The 20,347-nt window shown below is 36.5% G+C and overlaps 1 protein-coding gene across 1 annotated transcript in view; it reads left to right on the top strand.

The window, feature by feature from the left end:
• LMNTD1 (lamin tail domain containing 1) overlaps window positions 1-20,347 on the top strand; it is a 72,360-nt gene that overhangs the window by 4,952 nt on the left and 47,061 nt on the right. Inside the window, 1 exon segment of the mRNA XM_036866011.1 lies at window positions 13,868-13,986. Coding sequence (XP_036721906.1) covers window positions 13,868-13,986 — 119 coding nt within the window.

The raw sequence follows: 20,347 nt of genomic DNA, 5'->3' as shown, positions 1-20,347 counted from the left end.
TATTATGATTGGATAAGGCATGTGCTAAACAACTGTAATGTAATGTAATGTATGTAATGTAATGTAATGTAGAATGTGATAATGCCATGGGAAAGAAATGGAAAACCTATCCCATGGATATTCAGGAGAGAAAGAAATCATTTTTAGTTTGGGAGAATCAAAAAATACTTTATGGAAGATATGGGTAATAAATATAAAGAATAAAAATAATAATGATTACCATTTAAAATGCTTTACTTACATTATTTTATGTAGTCCTCTATGAAATAGATGTTAATTCCATTTTACGGCTGAGAAAACTAGTTTTGAAGACTGAATAGATTTTTAGAGGCAGAAGCAGTGTTGGGAAGGGTGATGCTTATCAGTGGAAAAAGTCAGAACAAAGGCATGGATGTGGGAAAGCCAGGGGCACATACAAAGATACCACATAGATCAGTTTGATTGGAGCATCAGATAGATAAATGCAAGTGATAAGAGAGATAAAACAGTATTTTGTTTTAGCTGGGTAATGGAGGAATCGATGAGAGTTGTCATGGAGATAGAATAAAGTAAACTGATAAATGATTTATTGAATTCTAACAAAGGAGGAATATTTGTCAAAGATGAGGAAGTGATTCGGAGATTGAGTGTCTGGGTGAAAGTAATACTAGGAGAAGAAATAGTGAGCACAAAAGAATACAGGACATCAAGGTCCTGTCCTAATGAGCTCAGTTATAAATGTCCTAATACTGTCTGTGCCAATAGAGTAAGAGCTTAGGGGGGAAGGCCAAGCAAGGTGTGGGATGTAATCAGTGGTGGTAGGGTTTATAAGGTCCTGAACATCAAGGCTAAAGTCCATGGAAGGATAATCTTAACCAGAGTGCTTCAAACTCAAATCCGGTTCAGGGAGGTACTATGATGTACCAAAAGTGATCCTCATAGCATGACCTTGGTGACTCATGAAGTAGGGGAAGACTGACTCTGATCAGGGAAGACTTTCAGTGTCCAATGAGAGAAGCTGAGAGCAAAACTGAGCCACAAGGAAAAGGACTGATTTATGCTAAAAGGGTTGATTAAAGCTACTTCTGCCCCACTTCTAGTTACCAATTTCCTAGTGTACAAGGTTGACCTTTAACAAGGATACTCTGCATTCTAACATCTGGTAAACTGGCATAAAAATTGGGCATCAGAGACCTAAGCAGAAGGACCAGCCAGAAAGCCTTCTGCTGGGGCTTGTGGTCTTTCAATGAAAGACTGAAATGTTATGCTCTCCACCTATTTAGGGATCTGTTAATTTCAAAGTACCCTGACCTCAGGCACGAGGAAGTCAAGAATTACATTATTTCTAGACCTTGTTTGTTCACAGGGAAGGTAGCTGGTATCTCCTGCCAGCCTGAGTTCTCATTAATTCTAGGACTGGGTTGAGATCTATTTCTGTCAGGGAGGTCCTTAGCAATTAGGGGCAACTGAGTAGGGTTGGAAAAATCTGAAACTTGCAGTAGGCAGTTGAAATTGCTGGATTAGTTTAAGAGGAGAGCATAAACTAGAGATTTTAGAGTCATAAAGATACAATGGTTGCAGGTATATTTAAAAAAAGGTGAAATTGTTGAAGGAAATAGGAAAGGGAAAAAGCAAAGAGAGGGAGGGCCAAAGACTAACACAAGGGGATCCTCTGAACTTGGAGAAAAAGAGGAGGAAGGGGAGTTGGACAAGAATTTGGAGGAAAAGAGGCCAAGAGAGAAGAGACATCATATGACATCATATAGAAACAGAGCAGGATTAAAGCCGTTAGATGGGTCTACTAGGAGGTCATTGTGATCCCTAAAAGCAGGCATGATTTATCCATGAGGGAACAAATCATATCACAGTGGATTTAACGTGAATAAGCAGTAAGGAAATGAAAGCAGTATAGCTTTTCCCCCCCAGAGATATTTGGCTGTGGAAGGAAAGAGGGAGGGAGGGAGGGAAGGAGAAATATGCTAGCATAGTAGCTCAGAGTTGAGAGAAGTTTTTCTTATTGATTTTCAAATCTTTGAAATTTTGTCTTTGAAAATAATTTTCTCGAATTTTCATTGTCTTACTGCTTCTATTTCATGCCATGGGATTAGATTCATAGGGTCCTGGATTCAGTCCCTGCTGCCATGTATTAGCTTTACCTTTTCCATTAAGCACAAGCTGTATGATTTTGACAAGTTACTTAATCATACATGTTTCATGTGCAGATGAACCGTTTCACTTTGTTTACTTTGTGATTCTTCTTCCCAGGAGAAGATCTGAATAAATCAGTTGTCATCATTCAGTGCAGAACAATACTTCTGCCAAGAATGGCCCACCAAAACCTTCTCAGAGGTGCTAAAATATGTGTACAAGGTTTTTACAAGATAAACAATGATGAATCTAGAATAGTAATACCACCTTATACGTATATTGTTCTTTAAACATTTACAAAGACCTTTCACAGGCATTTTCTTATTAAATTTGCATAACACACTGTGAAAGCAGGAGGAGAAGAGTGAAGTAGCCATAAAAAAGCTAGATAATGAGGCCAAATAAAAATTGCCAAGTAACAAAATAAATTTGAATCTCATCTTAAATTTGTCATGGAACATACAGGCTACAGGACCAGCTCTTTTGTCTAAGCACAATACTAAAGAGAATATTTCTTTTATTGACTGAAGCCACCAGTACAGTAAATAGATGAACTAAAAGGCATAGAAATATTTTATTTAAACAATATGAGGATAAGGATTTAGTAAGGGCTGCCCAGGTAATTTGGACTAATTCTCCTACTGAAAACAAATAGAAAAGCTGGGAAAATGTAACAGAACTAAAGACACCAGAAAACTATCAAGTCAGTCAAGCATCATGATTCCAAGACCCAGAAGAATGAAAAGACCCAGAAAGATAACCCATCTTTACAGCCATATTTGCCCTAAATTTGTCAGGTTATTTAGGAAGAATTGGTTGAGAGAATGAACAGAGATTTTACAGATTTATGGACATGGAGGACAAAAGTTGAAGTTCAAGGTCCAACAAAGAGTAGAAGCACTGGTAACACCTCCCTGCAGACTTCTGGTTGGAACCTTGAAAGTCAAACCGTTGGAACCTTAAAAGTCAAACCCTAGGAGTAAGAATAAACCAGACATAGATTGGCCTTCACAGAAACTGAAACCCAGCTTCAAATTGTCTTAACCCCTGACTGAATTGATTTAGTTAATATGGACTTTCTAGTGTCCCTAGCTGCCTAATAGATACTCTCTAAAGGAATGTATCAATTTAGGCCTAAATTACATCTATAATTTTTTCATAAACTATGTTTGTTACTCAATCAAGAATACTCAAGGGCTTCCGTGGCGGCACAGTGGTTAAGAATCCGTCTGCCAATGCAGGGGACACAGGTTCGAGCCCTAGTCCAGGAAGATCCCACATGCCGCGGAGCAAGTAAGCCCACAAGCCACAACTACTGAGCCTGAGCTCTAGAGCCCACAAGCCACAACTACTGAGCCCGTGTGCCACAACTACTGAAGCCCACGTGCCTAGAGCCCGTGCTCTGCAACAAGAGAAGCCACTGCAATGAGAAGACCATGCACCACAACGAAGAGTAGCCCCCGCTTGCCGCAGCTAGGAAAGCCTGCGTGCAGCAACAAAGACCCAATGCAGCCAAAAATAAATAAATAAAATTAATAAATTTATTAAAAAAAATAAGAATACTCAAAAATATGAGGAAACAAGACAGGTGCCTGAACACAGACAGAAATAATAGATATAAGGAACTTATACTACTCAATAGCAAAAAAATATATATATAAAATAATCTGGTAAAAAAAAATGGGCAAAGGACCTGAATAAACATTTTCCCAAAGAAGGCATACAGATGGCCAATAGGCACATGAAGAGGTGCTCAACATCACTAATTATCAGACAAATGCAAATCAAAATCACAATGAGATGTCACCTCACACCTGCTAGGATGACTTTCATCAAAAAGACAAGCAATAACAAGTGTTGGTGAAGATGTAGGGAAAAGGGAATCCTTGCGCACTGTTGGTAGAAATGTAAAATACAGGCAAAATTTGCAAAACAATGATGAATTTTCATATACTTCTCTCTGTAATTTTTATAATAAGTAGGGAAAATCAGAAAGGATAAAAATAATTTGAATAACACAATTATTGCAATTAGTCTAATTGAGACATATAAAACACTATACTCAGCAAATTCAAAGTATGCCCTCTTTTCAAAAATACAGAAAAATTTTTACAAAAATGGACCATATGCTTACCATGAGGTAAAGTCAACAAAATTTCAAAGAGCTTAAATTATTCAGAGTATGTACTCTGACCACAGAGGAATTTAGTTAAAAATCACTAACAAAAAAATAACTTGAAAATCTTCATATGTTTGGAAATTAAGCAATAGCTATCTAAAAATTATGTAAATTTAAAAAATATATTTAAAGAAATGATAATTAAAATACTACATAGTAAAATTTATGGAATAAAGCTAAAGCCATGCTTAGTGGGGAATGCCATTAGCCTTAACTGCCTATATCAGAAAATAAAAATAGGCTGTAAAGTAATTATCTAAATAGCCATCTCAAGTATTCACAAAAATAATAGCAAACTGAACCCAAAGAAAGTTTTAGAACGTATAATAAAGAGGATCAAAAGCCAGTGCTTGGTTCTTTAAAAAGACTGATTAAATTAACAAAGGGGAAAATATATAGAAGAGGCAAATAACCAATATCAGTCATGAAAAGGGAGATAACATCACAGATTTCTTTTGAAAAAATTTTGGTAAAAACACAGCCTACCAGAAATCAACAAAGAAGAAATAGAAAATATAAACAGTCCTAAAACTACTAAAGAAATTGAATTTTAAAACTGCCCAGAAAATAAAGTCCAGAACCAGAATGTTTCACCAGTAAATTCTGCCCAGGATATAAGGAAGTAATAATGCCAATCTTGCACAATTTCTTCCAGATAATGGAAAAAGAGAAAACACTTACCAACTTGTTTTATGAAACCAGCATGATCTTTCGTTCTTTCTTTTTATTTTATTTTTTTACAAGGTAATGGCTACAATTCCCTGTGCTATTCAATATATTTTTGTTGCTTATCTATTTTATACATAGCAGTTTTTATCTCTATATCCCATCCCCCTAACTTGCCCCTTCCTCTTCCCTCTCCCCACTGGTAACCACTAGTTTTTTTCCTGTATCTGTGAGTCTGTTTTCTGTTTTGCTACATACATTCATTTGTATTATTTTTTAGATTCCACATATAAGTAATATCATGCAGTATTTGTCTTTCTCTGTCTTTTTTCACTAAGCACAATATTCTCCACATCCATCCATATTGCTGCAAATGACAGAATTTCATTTTTTTATGGCTGAGTAATATTCTATTGTGTATATATACCACATCTTCTTTACCCATTCATCTGTTCCTGGACACTTGAGTTACTTCCATATCTTGGCTATTGTAAATAGTGCTGCTATGAACATTGGGGTGCATATATCCTTACAAATCAGTGTTTTCATTTTTTCCAGGTATATACCCAGGAGCGGAATTGCTGGATCATATGGTAGTTCTATTTTTAGTTTTCTGACCATAACGTTTTACACAGTGGCTGCACCAATTTACATTCCCACCAACAGTGTACAAGTGTTCCCTTTTCTCCACATCCTTCCCAACATTTTTTATCTGTAAACTTTTTGATGATAGCCATTCTGACAGGTGTGAGGCAATAGCTCATTGTTGATTTGACTTGCATTTCTCTAATAATTAGGAATGTTGAACATCTTTTCACGGGACTGTTAGCCATCTCTATGTGTTCTTTGGGAAAATATCTATTCAGGTCTTCTGCCCATTTCCTTATTGTGTTATTTGTTTTTTTGATATTGAATTGTATGAGCTGTTTATATATTTTGGATATTAACACCTTGTTGGTTGTCATTTGTGAATATTTTCTCCCATTCTGTAGGTTGTATTTTCATTTTGTTGATGGCTTCCTTTGCTGTGCAAAAGCTTTTAAGTTTAATTAGGTTCCATTTATTTATTTTTGCTTTTATTTCAGAGCCCAGCATAATCTTCATACCAAAACCTGACAAGGATATTACCAGAAAGCAAGATTAGAGATAATCCATTCTTTCCAAATTGATCTGTAGATTCAGTGCAATCCCAAAAATCTAAGCTGGTATTTTTTTTTTTAATTGACAAGATGATTCTAAAAATTCACATGGAAATCAAAGAACCTAGAATAGTCATGATAGTATTGAACAAATTTTTTGAAAGACCTATATACTATACTATAAAATTACTCTAATTAAGACAGTGCAGTAATGGCACAAGGATAGACAAATAAATTAATAGAACAGAATAGAGACCCAAACACATATGGCCACATGATTTACAACTGAGGTACTATTGTCTTTCAATGGGAGAAATGCTGTCTTCTGGGAGGAATGCTGTCTTCTCAGTAAAGAGTGCAGGGTCTACTGGATAACTCTGTGAAAAAAAGGACTAAACCTTGAATCCTTCTGCATATTATACACAATAATTAATTTAAGGTGGTTCATAAATATTAAAGGTACAAAAGTAAAACTTCCAGGAGATAAAATAGTCTAATATTTCCATGGTCTCAATTTAAATAAATATTTCTTGAATAGGACACAAAGTCATTAAGAAAAAAGATTGATAAATTGGACTTCATTAAAACCAAGAATCTCTACTCATAAAATGCACCTTTCAGAGAGTAAAAAGACAAATTACAATCTGAGAGAATATAATTGTAATACATAAATCCAGCAAAGAACTTTGATCTGGAATAAATAAAGAACTCTTATAAATCCAAAAAAAAAAAAGAAAGAAAAGAAAAACATACACACACACACACTCTTACATACAAATAGAAGCAAGAAACTCCTGAAATATCCAGTAATTAATATAATTATTGAGCCATTAGGAACAAGTAAATGGCTAGATAATGCATACTGAGAATGTATTCTACTCCTTGGCCTGGTTCACAGCCCTCCCTGATCTGGTCTCCCCTATCTATCTGACTCTACCTAGGACTGCACACCCAGCCCATCTCTCTGCCTCAGCCATTAATATGCCTACCCCATGTCTACCCCTGGATTTTGATGCTCACCAGAAAAGTACATTCAACACTGTCTAGTCACAACAGACGATTAATATGTATTTGTTGAGTGAACACATGCATGAAAATATAAGATAATAAATGCCTTCCTTCCTGTTCTCTGCTTTTCCAAATCCTATCTATCCTTTAAGGTCCACACATATCTCATCTCTTCTGTGAAGTCTTTTCTAACCACAACAGCAAAAGTACTAATTCTTCCCTGAGTTCTTCTAGTTCTTAACAGAACTATCCTTTGATTTTTATCACATTCTGTCATGCATTATTTTTTTCATATTCACAGATACTACTGTCCCATCAAAAGAATAAATTCCAGAAGAGCAAGGAACATGGCTGTCACCTATTTATATCATTACAGAGTATCTGTCCAATAGTCTTTTAAACAGTGGTGCTCTGTATTTTTCAGGGAATGATGGAGTATAATGATGAAGAATACAATCTCTAAAGTCAGACAGATCTGAACTCTGGCCCTGGTTCTGCCACTTCATAGCTGTGTGACTCTGGGCAATTATCTGACTGCTCTAAGTGTCAGTTTCATCATCTGTGAAAGACGGATAATTACACATCCTTAAAAGGATGAAATGAAATAATATACATAGAGTACTTAACACAAATAGGAAATATATGTTAAATGATAGCTAGTAGTAGTAGTAGTAGTATTCACTATCGATTATGGCTCTGAATTGTAAAAGCATTTACTCAGAAAATAAGGGAGAAACAAGCATGAACACAGAACAATAACAACAAAACTAAGGATAATAGAACAGCCAAAGAAAATTTCCAGTGTATAAAAATGTCCAGCTTGTCTTTCTTCTACTACAGACTAATCTACGTGTGGCCAAAGGTTAGAGAGTTCCATTCCCTCACACTGCATGAATTTTCTCATTCCATCTCAGATGTCTGGTTTCTCACCTCTTTCTAACATGCAGGGTCTCAAACAAATGACACAGGATAATTTCAGACACAGTATTATCCACCCTGATAATTTATTTTCTGTTCCTAGTGAAGGTTAGAGGTGTCCTTTTCTGGCAAAAGACATAACGTGAACCTCGGGGTCCTTAATATCCTTAGGAGCCTCTCAGTTTCTTCTGTTCTCTCACTTGCACATGAAGAGAAGAGCTGCTAACCAACTTAAATTTAATTTACCAGTTTAAATTTGCTTGTACTTCAAATTGTCGGGAGAAAAATGAAAGCAGCTTCGTTTATGTAGACAAAACTATCAGGGGGGTTCTCAAGAGTAACGAATCCACCCTTAGTGAACTGTACCCCTCCTTGCCACCTATTGCCATCATCAGTCATGAATAATGCTGACAGTAGCTACAACTGATCAAATTTGTTACGTGTGCCCTAGCCAGGGAAGAAGGGTTGAGGCCCCTCCTTGCCTGGGTAGGGCTCATATTCAGGCTTCTAATAACTCTCTTTCATACTCCTTTAAGCCACTGCTGCTCGTACTTGTTCCCACGGGGCACTAGTGTCCCATAAGCTGTAGAGAGGGAGCGTTCGACTGTAATATTGAATAATGATCGCCTTTACCCTGTGTGCAAAAGAAACAAAGTTAATGGATCGCATTTTCTCAATTGAAATTGTTCTCCAATCCTTTTTTACAAGTCTTTGGCTCCAGACACCACTTTTCTGCTTAAGGTTGCCAGTCGATGAGAGAAGAAAATGAAACTGCAAATTCATATCAATAGGAAAACTCAAAACCAATCGTTTATTCTTGGCTCAACAGTTTGTTGGGTGTTTTATTGTGTTTTAAAACGTGTGAGCCGGTGGTTATGAGTTTACATGGTATCCAAATAATATGAAGTGCATTTCTTGTTCCTAGTAAAAATATATAAAAACGGTGTGTAGAGGAAATAAAAAATATATTGATTTGTATTTTTAAAAATATTTTACAAGAAAATGGTGTTCTGCAAATAAGAGCATACGTTCTGGATCTCTGCCTTTCTGAAAAAGTCTGAGATGCCCTGTCTTAGAATAAGTATTTTATTCCTCTAAAGAACATGTGTAGAAATGATTCGTGGATAAAGACTGAGCCTCAATACGTGTACCCTGTGTGTGAAGCAACCGTGCAGTTATTTATGAACCATTGCTAAAACTGGTACGAATGTCTGAGGATTCAAACCACTGTTTGACGTTTAGTATCACGTATGCAGATATTCTTAGTGCTGTTTGGCAATAGAGTTTTGTGATTGGGAAGGGCCATGAAGGTATTTGAGCAAGCTATCTGAAACTCGAACCTCCCAATAAATGGTCCTTTATCCTCTCTGTGAACACCTACTGTAGGACCTTCACATGACCCTGACGTCAAGGTGAAATAATAGCATCTCTGTTCAAGGCTGTGTTATTTACATGTGGTTCTGTGTGAAGGAAATGAAGAAACACAGTATATTTTTAGACTAGTAAGATGCTTTACAATAGGAATTTATACTATAATATGGGTGCAAATGTGAAACTGTATTCCTATATATACAAACTCTTTGAATCTTAGTGGAACATGTCATGTTTTAAATTGTAATCTTCAATTGCATATTACTCAGTTTGGAAATTTCCACCCATGGCCTGAGAGAGGAAGAAAATTCTCTTTATATATACAACCTTCATTCACACAAGACATTTTATTTATATTACTGATTTAATAAAAAAATCCCCTACTGTGCAAATGTTCTCCATATGTGGAGACAGAGGACCAGGATGCATAAAGCCAGTTCTTTGTGTTTTTCAACTTTTAAAAAATTATGGACATATAATATTTTGTCTTTTTTTGATTACTGAATATGGTGGTATTTTGCCACTTTTAATTTTTTCTTAATCAAGGTAAAAGCTCATAATATAAAACTCAGTTTTCATCATCTTATTTTGCCCTATATCTACTCTTACGGGGCTTCAATTTCTCATGCAAAATTCTGGTGTTTTCCCAATAGAGGATAAGGCCAAAGAGAAATGACACAGAGTCCGGAAGTTGGGAGAGAGTGCTTTGAGACCAGTGCAAAGAGAAAGATCAGGACAAAGCTGGTTCGGGAGTAGGTAAGTGGTTAGGCAGTTACCATGGAAGGAGTTAGGAAGACATTGGACAGGAATTACAGCAGAGAAACAGGGAGTATAGTGAAGGGGATTTTGTAACAAATGGATGTGAGACCAAGTCCTGGCTCTGCCATCTATTGACCATATAACCTTGGAAGAGGTATTCATCTCTCTGAACTCCCACTTCCTCATTTGGGAAAATGGGGAGATGCGGGGTTACATTCCCCCCATCTTCCAGAGCTGTGGTGAAAGAACCTGTGTGAAGGCTACTGAACCTCATAAACAGTAAGTGTTTCTGCTTTTCCCTCTCAGCTCTATCTTGACTCTGTCCTTCCTGAATTAGAGACAGCCATGAAGATGATGCTATCAATGTGTGGAGTCTACACATCCCCAAATGATCCTCCCTTTTCACAACAGAGAATTTCAAACATTTATAGAAAAAAATAAACATGATGTATAACAAACCTCCAGTACCCATTACCTAGCTTCAACTATTACAAGTCACTTCCCATCATTTTCATCCACAACTCCATCCACTCCCTACCCTCTGTATTATTTTGAAGCAAATCTAGACATCGTATCATTTTATCTCTAAATGTTTCAGTATGTATTTCTAAACAACAAGGCATCTTGTTTAAAAAAATACAATCGTAATACCGTAAAACACCTTAAATATTTAACATTTATTCCTTAGTATCATTAAATATCCAGAGTACTTAAATTTCCAATGTCTTATGCATTTTTTACAGTTTGCTTGAATTAGGTTATAAATTATATCCACAAATTACAAAGGGTGTCTTTTAAATCTCTTGATCTATTAGCTAACGTGCTCTTCTGTTCTCTGTATTTTATGCAAGTTAGAGGATTCATCAGATTCAGGTTGATTTTGTTATTGTTGCTACGGTTATTACCTATATCAGATAAGTTATAACAGCCACATGAATACACCAAGTGGTATTGCCATTGATGATGTAATTTTTCCAAACTGATGAACAATTCTTGGAAAAGGTCTGAACAAACCAATCTATAATCTTCCCTCAATGTAAGTAATTGTGTACAAAATAATTAAAAGGGTACAAAAATATTTTGTATTTATATGTAATATGGAGCTAGGCTTTAGGCTCAAATAATTATAAACTATTTTTCATCTACATGAATGTCTGGCAAGTCATGTGGTACATGGGAAAATTCTTTGCCAAGTAGGATTATCTGCCACATTTCAGAAAATCTAGCATTTCTGGATCCTGTCCGCTAAATGCCAGTAGCACCCCACCAAATCTTTATGACTAGTATTAATGTCCCCTCATATTTACAAAATTCCCCCTATGATTCACTTCATCTCCTTTTGAAAACCACTGGCTTAGTTTGAGAAGCAGTAAAAGAGGAAATTGATTTTAATTGCATATATGCTCTAATTTGGGGAAGGGAAATAAGGAAAATATCCTGTGTGGGAAATAACTATTGAAACGTTCACAATTTCAAAGCTTTTCAAAGTTGTTCTCAGTTGGCAGAACTTTGTTTCTCCAAACTATGCTGGAAAATGTGGATAGGTGCTCTGATAAAACAAATGAGGTCATAATGACATCATGCTAACATATGTGGTTCAAGTACAGAAATTTTTACAGCTAGGAAACCATCCAGACAGGTAGATTTAGGGAAACTGGGACAGTGGCACGAAATAATAAATCCATTTTTAAATCTTTTCTAAACATAAGTATAAATTTATAAATCTCTTTATGCTGTATTTATGCAATTGGCCTATAATGCTGATAAGGAATTTCTCTTCATCTCTGAGATGAAGAAAATACAGTCAAATGTTTACTCTCCTCTCGTTTACTTGCCTCATTATGTGATATACTTCTTGCCTTTTTCTTTTATTAAAAGAGTTACTTTCTTCATTGTCCTTTGTATTTAAATACTGTTCACCATTCCAAGATGGAAGCCATTTTCCTTTTTTTTTTTAAGATATATATCTATATATTTTATTTTATTTTATTTTAACATCTTTATTGGAGTATAATTGCTTTACAATGGTGTGTTAGTTTCTGCTTTATAACGAAGTGAATCAGCCATACATATACATATATCCCCATATCTCCTCCCTCTTGCGTCTCCCTCCCACCCTCCCCATCCCACCCCTCTAAGTGGTCACAAAGCACCAAGCTCGTCTCCCTGTGCTATGTGGCTGCTTCCCACTAGCTATCAATTTTACATTTGGTAGTGTATATATGTCCATGCCACTCTCTCACTTCGTCCCAGCTTACACTTCCCCCTCCCCGTGTCCTCAAGTCCATTCTCTACACCTGTGTCTTTGTTCCTGTCCTGCCCCTAGGTTCTTCAGAACCTTTTTTTTTTTTTTTAGATTCCATATATATGTGTTAGTATACGGTATTTGTTTTTCTCCTTCTGACTTACTTCACTCTGTATGACAGACTCTAGGTCCATCCACCTCACTATAAATAACTCAATTTCGTTTCTGTTTATGGCTGAGTAATATTCCATTGTATATATGTGCCACATCTTCTTTATCCATTCATCTGTCGATGGACACTTAGGTTGCTTCCATGTCCTGGCTATTGTAAATAGAACTGCAATGAACATTGTGGTACATGACTCTTTTTGAGTTATGGTTTTCTCAGGGTATATGCCCAGTAGTGGGATTGCTGTGTCATATGGTAGTTCTATTTTTAGTTTTTTGGAAGCCATTTTCTAATCTAAATTGGAAGATATTTTATCATTATTCCTTGAAGTGGGAATTATTTGTTCATAGTAACTTGCTGGTTCCTGGTACACAGTAGATGCTTATTTAAATATTTATTGAATGAACTTACTCATCCAGTAATCATCATCATTCTATATCTTATTACTGTGTACGATCATTTACTTTCATATGGGTTAATTTTATTCCCATGCCATTATTATCATGACACATTGTGTGGATCTTTTACTCAAGATAGAACCTGAATTAAGTGATTTCTTCTAAATCATATTGCTGGTGTAACTAGAAGAATTTAGAACTCCTGGCTTTGATTTCACTGTTTCTACCAATAGGTTTCTTTTCGCCTTAAAAGTATACTGTTCCTGCTGCCTAGCTGTTGCCATGTGCTCAAAGAGCATTTGTCAAAACAAAACAAACAAAAAGACAAAAAACAGTGAATAACTCCCCCAATATTTGCATACTAGCCTTAATCCTAAGAAATCCAAAATAGGATATCAAACATTTTGATGGCAAAGTTTGTCTGGTAGGATAAACGGCTCTCTTAAAAGCAAGTTACTGTTATTTGATGTCTGCAAACTGCAAAGCAGGTACAGCATTAACATAGTAATTGTTCAGAGACTGGAACTTTGTAACTATGGAGACATTACTTCACAGTGTTCTAACAGGCAGTGTTGGCCAGATGTGAAAGTTGTAATCATAAAGGTAGCTTTGCTGGGTTACTGCGCTGCCTCTTGAGTTGCTTCCAGTGAGTGCTACACACCTTCATCTTGATTTGTTTAATATTTTTAGCCAATATCAGTATTGGCTATATCAGTGCTTACATATTCATATTAGAATCCTGGTTCTGGCCCCAGCTTGGTTAAGAAATCATGAAGTCTGGCAGGTGCTTTAAGGTAGTTAGATTAACAAGTGAGGTCACTCAAAAAAGAAAATCTGCCTTGAAGCTCAGCTCTATTCACTGACTAATGTCATGATTTGTTTTCCCAGAAAAGAAAAGAGACTTCTTTTCCAGCCAAGATGAAAGACACACAAGCCACTCAGGAAATTTCAGCGGTCCTGCAGAGTGAAGTCCATGAGCAGGAAGATAAAATGGAAAATCAAGCGCAGTAAGACAGGCACAAATGAGTTTTAGAAGTTGAGGATGGAGTATCTGACCTTTTTGTTTCAAAACAGCTTATTAAAAGTTAGAACTAGAATCGAGTCTACAAATTTCCTAAAATTAATTAATGATAACATACAATTTCCCCAACCACTGTTTTATAAGCTTTAGTCTTTGAGTAATGTAAAAATTCACCTAGACAGATCTCCGTCATATCAGACCTGGTTGAGATTCCAAAGCTCATATCTAGCATGTTAATTGTTTCTTTAAGGTAATTGGCAGGCAGTTTCTTTAAAACTGCTTTATTAACCTGGGGACAGAGAACTGCTAGAGAATTTTGGTTTGGGAAATGTCTGTGAGGATGTTAAATAAAAGTGACAACTCTCTTTTTACTACTAATGTAAATCATTCTATCAAATAAAGCATTAGCATTGGTTTTCCAATGTTTTCTAGAAAATGATCTCTAATACTGAATAGACACAGTTTAAGGCTAATGCTACTTTAGATCTAGATGCCCTGTGTTTACTGATCAGTTCAAGTCTATTTTTTTTAAAGTTTTTTTTATTAGTTATCTGTTTTACACATATTAGTGTATACATGTCAATTCCAATCTCCCAATTCATCCCACCACCACCACAATCCCCCACCCCCAGCTTTCCCCCCTGGGTGTCCATGTGTTTGTTCTCTACATCTGTGTTTCTATTTCTGCCTTGCAAACCAGTTCATCTGTACCATTTTTCTAGATTCCACATATATGAGTTAATATACGATATTTGTTTTTCTCTTTCTGACTTACTTCACTCTATATGACAGTCTCTAGGTCCAACCACATCTCTACAAATGACCGAATTTCATTCCTTTTTATGGCTGAGTAATATTCTATTGTATATATGTACCACTACTTCTTTATCCATTCGTCTGTCGATGGGCATTTAGGTTGCTTCCATGACCTAACTATTGTAAATAGTTGTGCATTGAACATTGGGGTTCATGTGTCTTTTTGAATTATGGTTTTCTCTGGGTGTATGCCCAGTAGTGGGATTGCTGGGTCGTATGGTAATTGTATTTTTAGTTTTTTAAGGAACCTCCATACTGTTCTCCATAGTGGCTGTATCAGTTTACATTCCCACCAACAGTGCAAGAGGGTTCCCTTTTCTCCACACCCTCTCCAGCATTTGTGGTTTGTAAATTTTCTGATGATACCCATTCTAACTGGTGTGAGGTGATACCTCATTGTAGTTTTGATTTGCATTTCTCTAATAATTAGTGATGTTGAGCAGCTTTTCATGTGCCTATTGGTCATCTGTATGTCTTCTTTGGAGAAATGTCTATTTAGGTCTTCTGTCCATTTTTTGATTGGGTTGTTTGTTTTTTTTAATATTGGGCTCTATGAGCTGTTTATATATTTTGGAGATTAATCCTCTGTCTGTTGATACGTTTGCAAATATTTTCTCCCACTCTGAGGGTTCTCTTTTCGTCTTGTTTATAGTTTCCTTTGCTGTCCAAAAGCTTTTAAGTTTCATTAGGTCCCATGTGTTTATTTTTGTTTTTATTTCCATTACTCTAGGAGGTGGATCAAAAAAGATCTTGCTGTGATTTATGTCAAAGAGTGTTCTTCCTATGTTGTCCTCTAAGAGTTTTATAGTGTCTGATCTTACATTTAGGTCTTTAATCCATTTGGAGTTTATTTTGTGTATGGTGTTAGGGAGTGTTCTAACTTCATTCTTTTACATGTAGCTGTCCAGTTTTCCCAGCACCACTTATTGAAGAGACCATCTTTTCTCCATTGTATATCCTTGCCTCTTTGTCATAGATTAGTTGACCATAGGTGTGTGGGTTTATCTCTGGGATTTCTATCCTGTTCTATTGATCTGTATTTCTGTTTTTCTGCCAGTACCATATTGTCTTGATTACTGTAGCTTTGTAATATAGTCTGAAGTCAGGGAGACTGATACTTCCAGCTCCATTTTTTTTCCTCAAGATTGCTTTAGCTATTCGGGGTCTTTTGTGTCTAGAAGATGTTTTGTTCTAGTTCTGTAAAAAATGCCAGTGGTAATTTGATAGGGGTTGCATTGAATCTGTAGATTGCTTTGGGTAGTATAGTCATTTTCACAATATTGATTCTTCCAATCCACGAACATGGTATATCTCCATCTGTTTGTGTAATCTTTGATTTCTTTCATCAGTGTCTTATAATTCTCTGAGTACAGGTCTTTTACCACCTTAGGTAGGTTTATTCCTAGGTATTTTATTCTTTTTGTAGCAATGGTGAATGGGATTGTTTCCTTAATTTCTCTTTCTGATCTTTCCTTGTTAGTGTATAGGAATACAAGAGATTTCTGTGCATTAATTTTGTATCCTGCAACTTTACCAAATTCATTGATTAGCTCTAGTAGTTTTCTGATGGCATCTTTAGGATTCTCTGTGTATAGCATCATGTCATCTGCAAACAGTGATAGTTTTACTTCTTCTTTTCCAGTTTGTGTTCTTGTTATTTCCTTTTCCTCTCTGATTTCTGTGGCTTGGACTTCCAAAACTATGTTGAATTATAGTGGCAAGAGTGGATGTCCTTGTGTTGTTCCTGATCTTAGAGAAAATGCTTTCAGTTTTTCACCATTGAGAATGAAGTTTGCTGTGGGTTTGTCATATATGGCCTTTATTATGTTGAGGTAGGTTCTCTCTATGTGAACCTTCTGGAGAGTTTTTATCACAAATGGGTGTTGAATTTTGTCAAAAGCTTTTTCTGCATCTATTGAGATGATCATATGGTTTTTATTCTTCGATTTGTTAATATAGTGTATCACATTGATTGATTTGAGTATATTGAAGGATCCTTGCATCCCTGGGATAAATCCCACTTGATCATGGTGTATGATCCTGTTAATGTGTTGTTGCACTCTGTTTGCTACTATTTTACTAAGGATTTTTGCATCTATATTTATCAGTGATATTGGTCTGTAATTTTGTTTTTTTGTATTATCTTTGTCTGGTTTCGGTATCAGGGTGATGGTGGCCTTGTAGAATGAGTTTGGCAGTGTTCCTTCTTCTGCAAATTTTGGAAGAGTTTCAGAAGCATTGGTGTTAGCTCTTCTTTAAATGTTTGATAGAATTCACCTGTGAAGCCATCTGGTCCTGGACTTTAGTTTGTTGGAAGATTTTTAATCACAGTTTCAATTTCATTACTTGTGATTGGTCTGTTCATATTTTCTATTTCTTCCTGGTTCAGTCTTGGAAGGTTATACCTTTCTAAGAATTTGTCCATTTCTTCCAGGTTGTCCATTTTATTGGCATAGAGTTGCTTGTAGTAGTCTCTTAGGATGCTTTGTATTTCTGCAGTGTCTGTTGTAACTTCTCCTTTTTCATTTCTTATTTTATTGGTTTGAGTCCTCTCCCTCTTTTTCTTCATGAGTCTGGTTAAAGTTTTATCAATTTTGTTTATCTTCTCAGAGAACCAGCTTTTAGTTTTATTGATCTTTGCTATTGTTTTCTTTGTTTCTATTTCACTTATTTCTGCTCTGATATTTATGATTTCTTTCCTTCTACTAACTTTCGATTTTGTTTGTTCTTCTTTCTCTAGTTCCTTTAGGTGTAAGTTTAGATTGTTTATTTGAGATGTTTCTTGTTTCTTGAGGTCGGATTGTATTGCTATAAACTTCCCTCTTAGAACTGCTTTTGCTGCATCCCATAGGTTTTGGATCATCGTGTTTTCGTTGTCATTTGTCTCTAGGTATTTTTTGATTTCCTCTTCGATTTCTTTAGTGATCTCTTGGTTATTTAGTAACGTATTGTTTAGCCTCCATGTGTTTGTGTTTTTTGCGTTTTTTTCCCTGTAATTGATTTCTAATCTCATAGCATTGTGGTCGGAAAAGATGCTTGGTATGATTTCAATTTTCTTAAATTTACCAAGGCTTGATTTGTGACCCAAGATGTGATTTATCCTGGAGAATGTTCCATGTGCACTTGAGAAGAAAGTGTAATCTGCTGTTTTTGGATGGAATGTCCTATAATTATCAATTAAATCTATCTGGTTTATTGTGTCATTTACAGCTTGTGTTTCCTTATTAATTTTCTCTTTGGATGATCTGTCCATTGGTGTAAGTGAGGTGTTAAAGTCCCCCACTATTACTGTGTTACTGTCGATTTCCTCTTTTATAGCTGTTAGAGTTTGCCTTATGTATTAGGGTGCTCCTATGTTGGGTGCATATATATTTATAATTTTTATATCTACTTCTTGGATTGATCCCTTGATCATTATGTTGTGTCCTTCCTTGTTTCTTGTAACATTCTTTATTTTAAAGCCTATTTTATCTGATATGAGTATAGCTACTCCAGCTTTCTTTTGATTTCCATTTGCATGGAATATTTTTTTCCATCCCCTCACTTTCAGTCTGTATGTGTCCCTAGGTCTGAAGTGGGTCTCTTGTAGACAGCATATATATGGGTCTTGGTTTTGTATCCATTCAGCAAGCCTGTGTCTTTTGGTTGGAACATTTAATCCATTCATATTTAAGGTAATTATCAATATGTATGTTCCTATTACCATTTTCTTAATTGTTTTGGTTTTATTTTTGTAGGTCCTTTTCTTCTCTTGTGTTTCCCACTGAGAGAAGTTCCTTTAGCATTTGTTGTAGAGCTGGTTTGGTGGTGCTGAATTCTCTTAGCTTTTGCTTCTCTGTAAAGCTTTTCATTTCTCCATTGAGTCTGAATTGAGATCCTCACTGGGTACAGTAATCTTGGTTGTAAGTTCTTCCCTTCCATCACTTTAAATATATTGTGCCACTCCCTTCTGGCTTGAAGAGTTTTTGCTGAGAAATCAGTTGTTAACCTTATGGGAGTTCCCTTGTATGTTATTTGTCATTTTTCCCTTGTTGCTTTTAATAATTGTTCTTTGTCTTTAATTTTTGTCAATTTGATTACTATGGGTCTCAGCATGTTTCTCCTTGGCTTTATCCTGCCTCGGAATCTCTGTGCTTCCTGGACTTGGGTGCTTATTTCCTTTCCCATGTTAGGGAAGTTTTTGACTATAATCTCTTCAAGTATTTTCTCAGCTCCTTTCTCTCTCTCACCTCTTTCTGGGACCCCTATAATGTGAATGCTGGTGCATTTAATGTTGTCCCAGAGGTCTCTTAGGCTGTCTTCATTTCTTTTCTTTCTTTTTTCTTTATTCTGTTCATGGCAGTGAATTCCACCATTCTGTCTTCCAGGTCACTTATCCGTTCTTCTGCCTCAGTTATTCTGCTATTGATTCCTTCTAGTATATTTTTCATTTCAGTTATTGTATTGTTCATCTCTGTTTGTTTGTTCTTTAATTCTTCTAGGTGTTTGTTCTTTAATTCTTCTAGGTCTTTGTTAAACATTTCTTGCATCTTCTCGATCTTTGCCTCCATTCTTTTCTGAGGTCCTGGATCTTCTTCACTATCATTATTCTGAATTGTTTTTCTGGAAGGTTGCCTATCTCCACTTCATTTAGTTGTTTTTCTGGGGTTTTATCTTGTTCCTTCACCTGGTACATAGCCCTCTACCTTTTCATTTTGTCTATATTTCTGTGAATGTGGTTTTTGTTCTACAGGCTGCAGAATTGTAGTTCTTCTAGCGTCTGCTGTCTTCCCTCTGGTGGATGTATCTAAGAGGCTTGTGCAAGTTTCCTGATGGGAGGGACTGGTGGTGGGTGTAGCTGACTGTTGCTCTGGTGGGCAGAGCTCAGTAAAACTTTAATCCCCTTGTCTGCTGATGGATGGGGCTGTTGGTTCCCTCCCTGTTGGCTGTTTGGCCTGAGGTGACCCAGCACTGGAGGCTACAGACTCTTTGGTGGGCCTAATGGCAGACTCTGGGAGGGCTTATGCCAAGAAATACTTCCCAGAACTTCTGCTACCAGTGTCCTTGTCCCAGTGGTGAGACACAGCCACCCCCCGCCTCTGCAGGACACCGTCCAACACTGGCAGGTTGGTCTGCTTCAGTCTCCCCTGGGGTCACTTCCTTCTCCCTGGGTCCTGATGTGCACACTACTTTGTGTGTGCCCTCCAAGAGTGGAGTCTCTGTTTAACCTAGTCCTGTCTAAGCCCTGCAATCAAATCCCACTAGCCTTCAATGTCTGCTTCTCTGGGAATTCCTCCTCCCATTGCCAGACCCTCAGGTTGGGAAGCCTGACTTGGTGCTCAGAACCTTCACTCCAGTGGATGGACTCCTGTGGTGTAATTGTTCTGCAGTTTGTGAGTCACCCACCCAGTGGTTATGGATTTTTATTTTATCGTGATTGCACCCCTCCTACCGTCTCATTGAGGCTTCTCCTTTGTCTTTGGATGTGGGGTATCTTTTTTGTTGAGTTCCAGTGTCTTCCTGTCAATGATTTTTCAGCAATTAGTTATGAT

Source organism: Balaenoptera musculus, chromosome 10, assembly GCF_009873245.2.
Source record: "Balaenoptera musculus isolate JJ_BM4_2016_0621 chromosome 10, mBalMus1.pri.v3, whole genome shotgun sequence".
NCBI classification, from domain to species: Eukaryota; Metazoa; Chordata; class Mammalia; order Artiodactyla; family Balaenopteridae; genus Balaenoptera; species Balaenoptera musculus.
The sequence above is the reverse complement of the archived record's forward strand: the minus strand, read 5'-3'. Positions and strand labels throughout refer to the sequence as shown.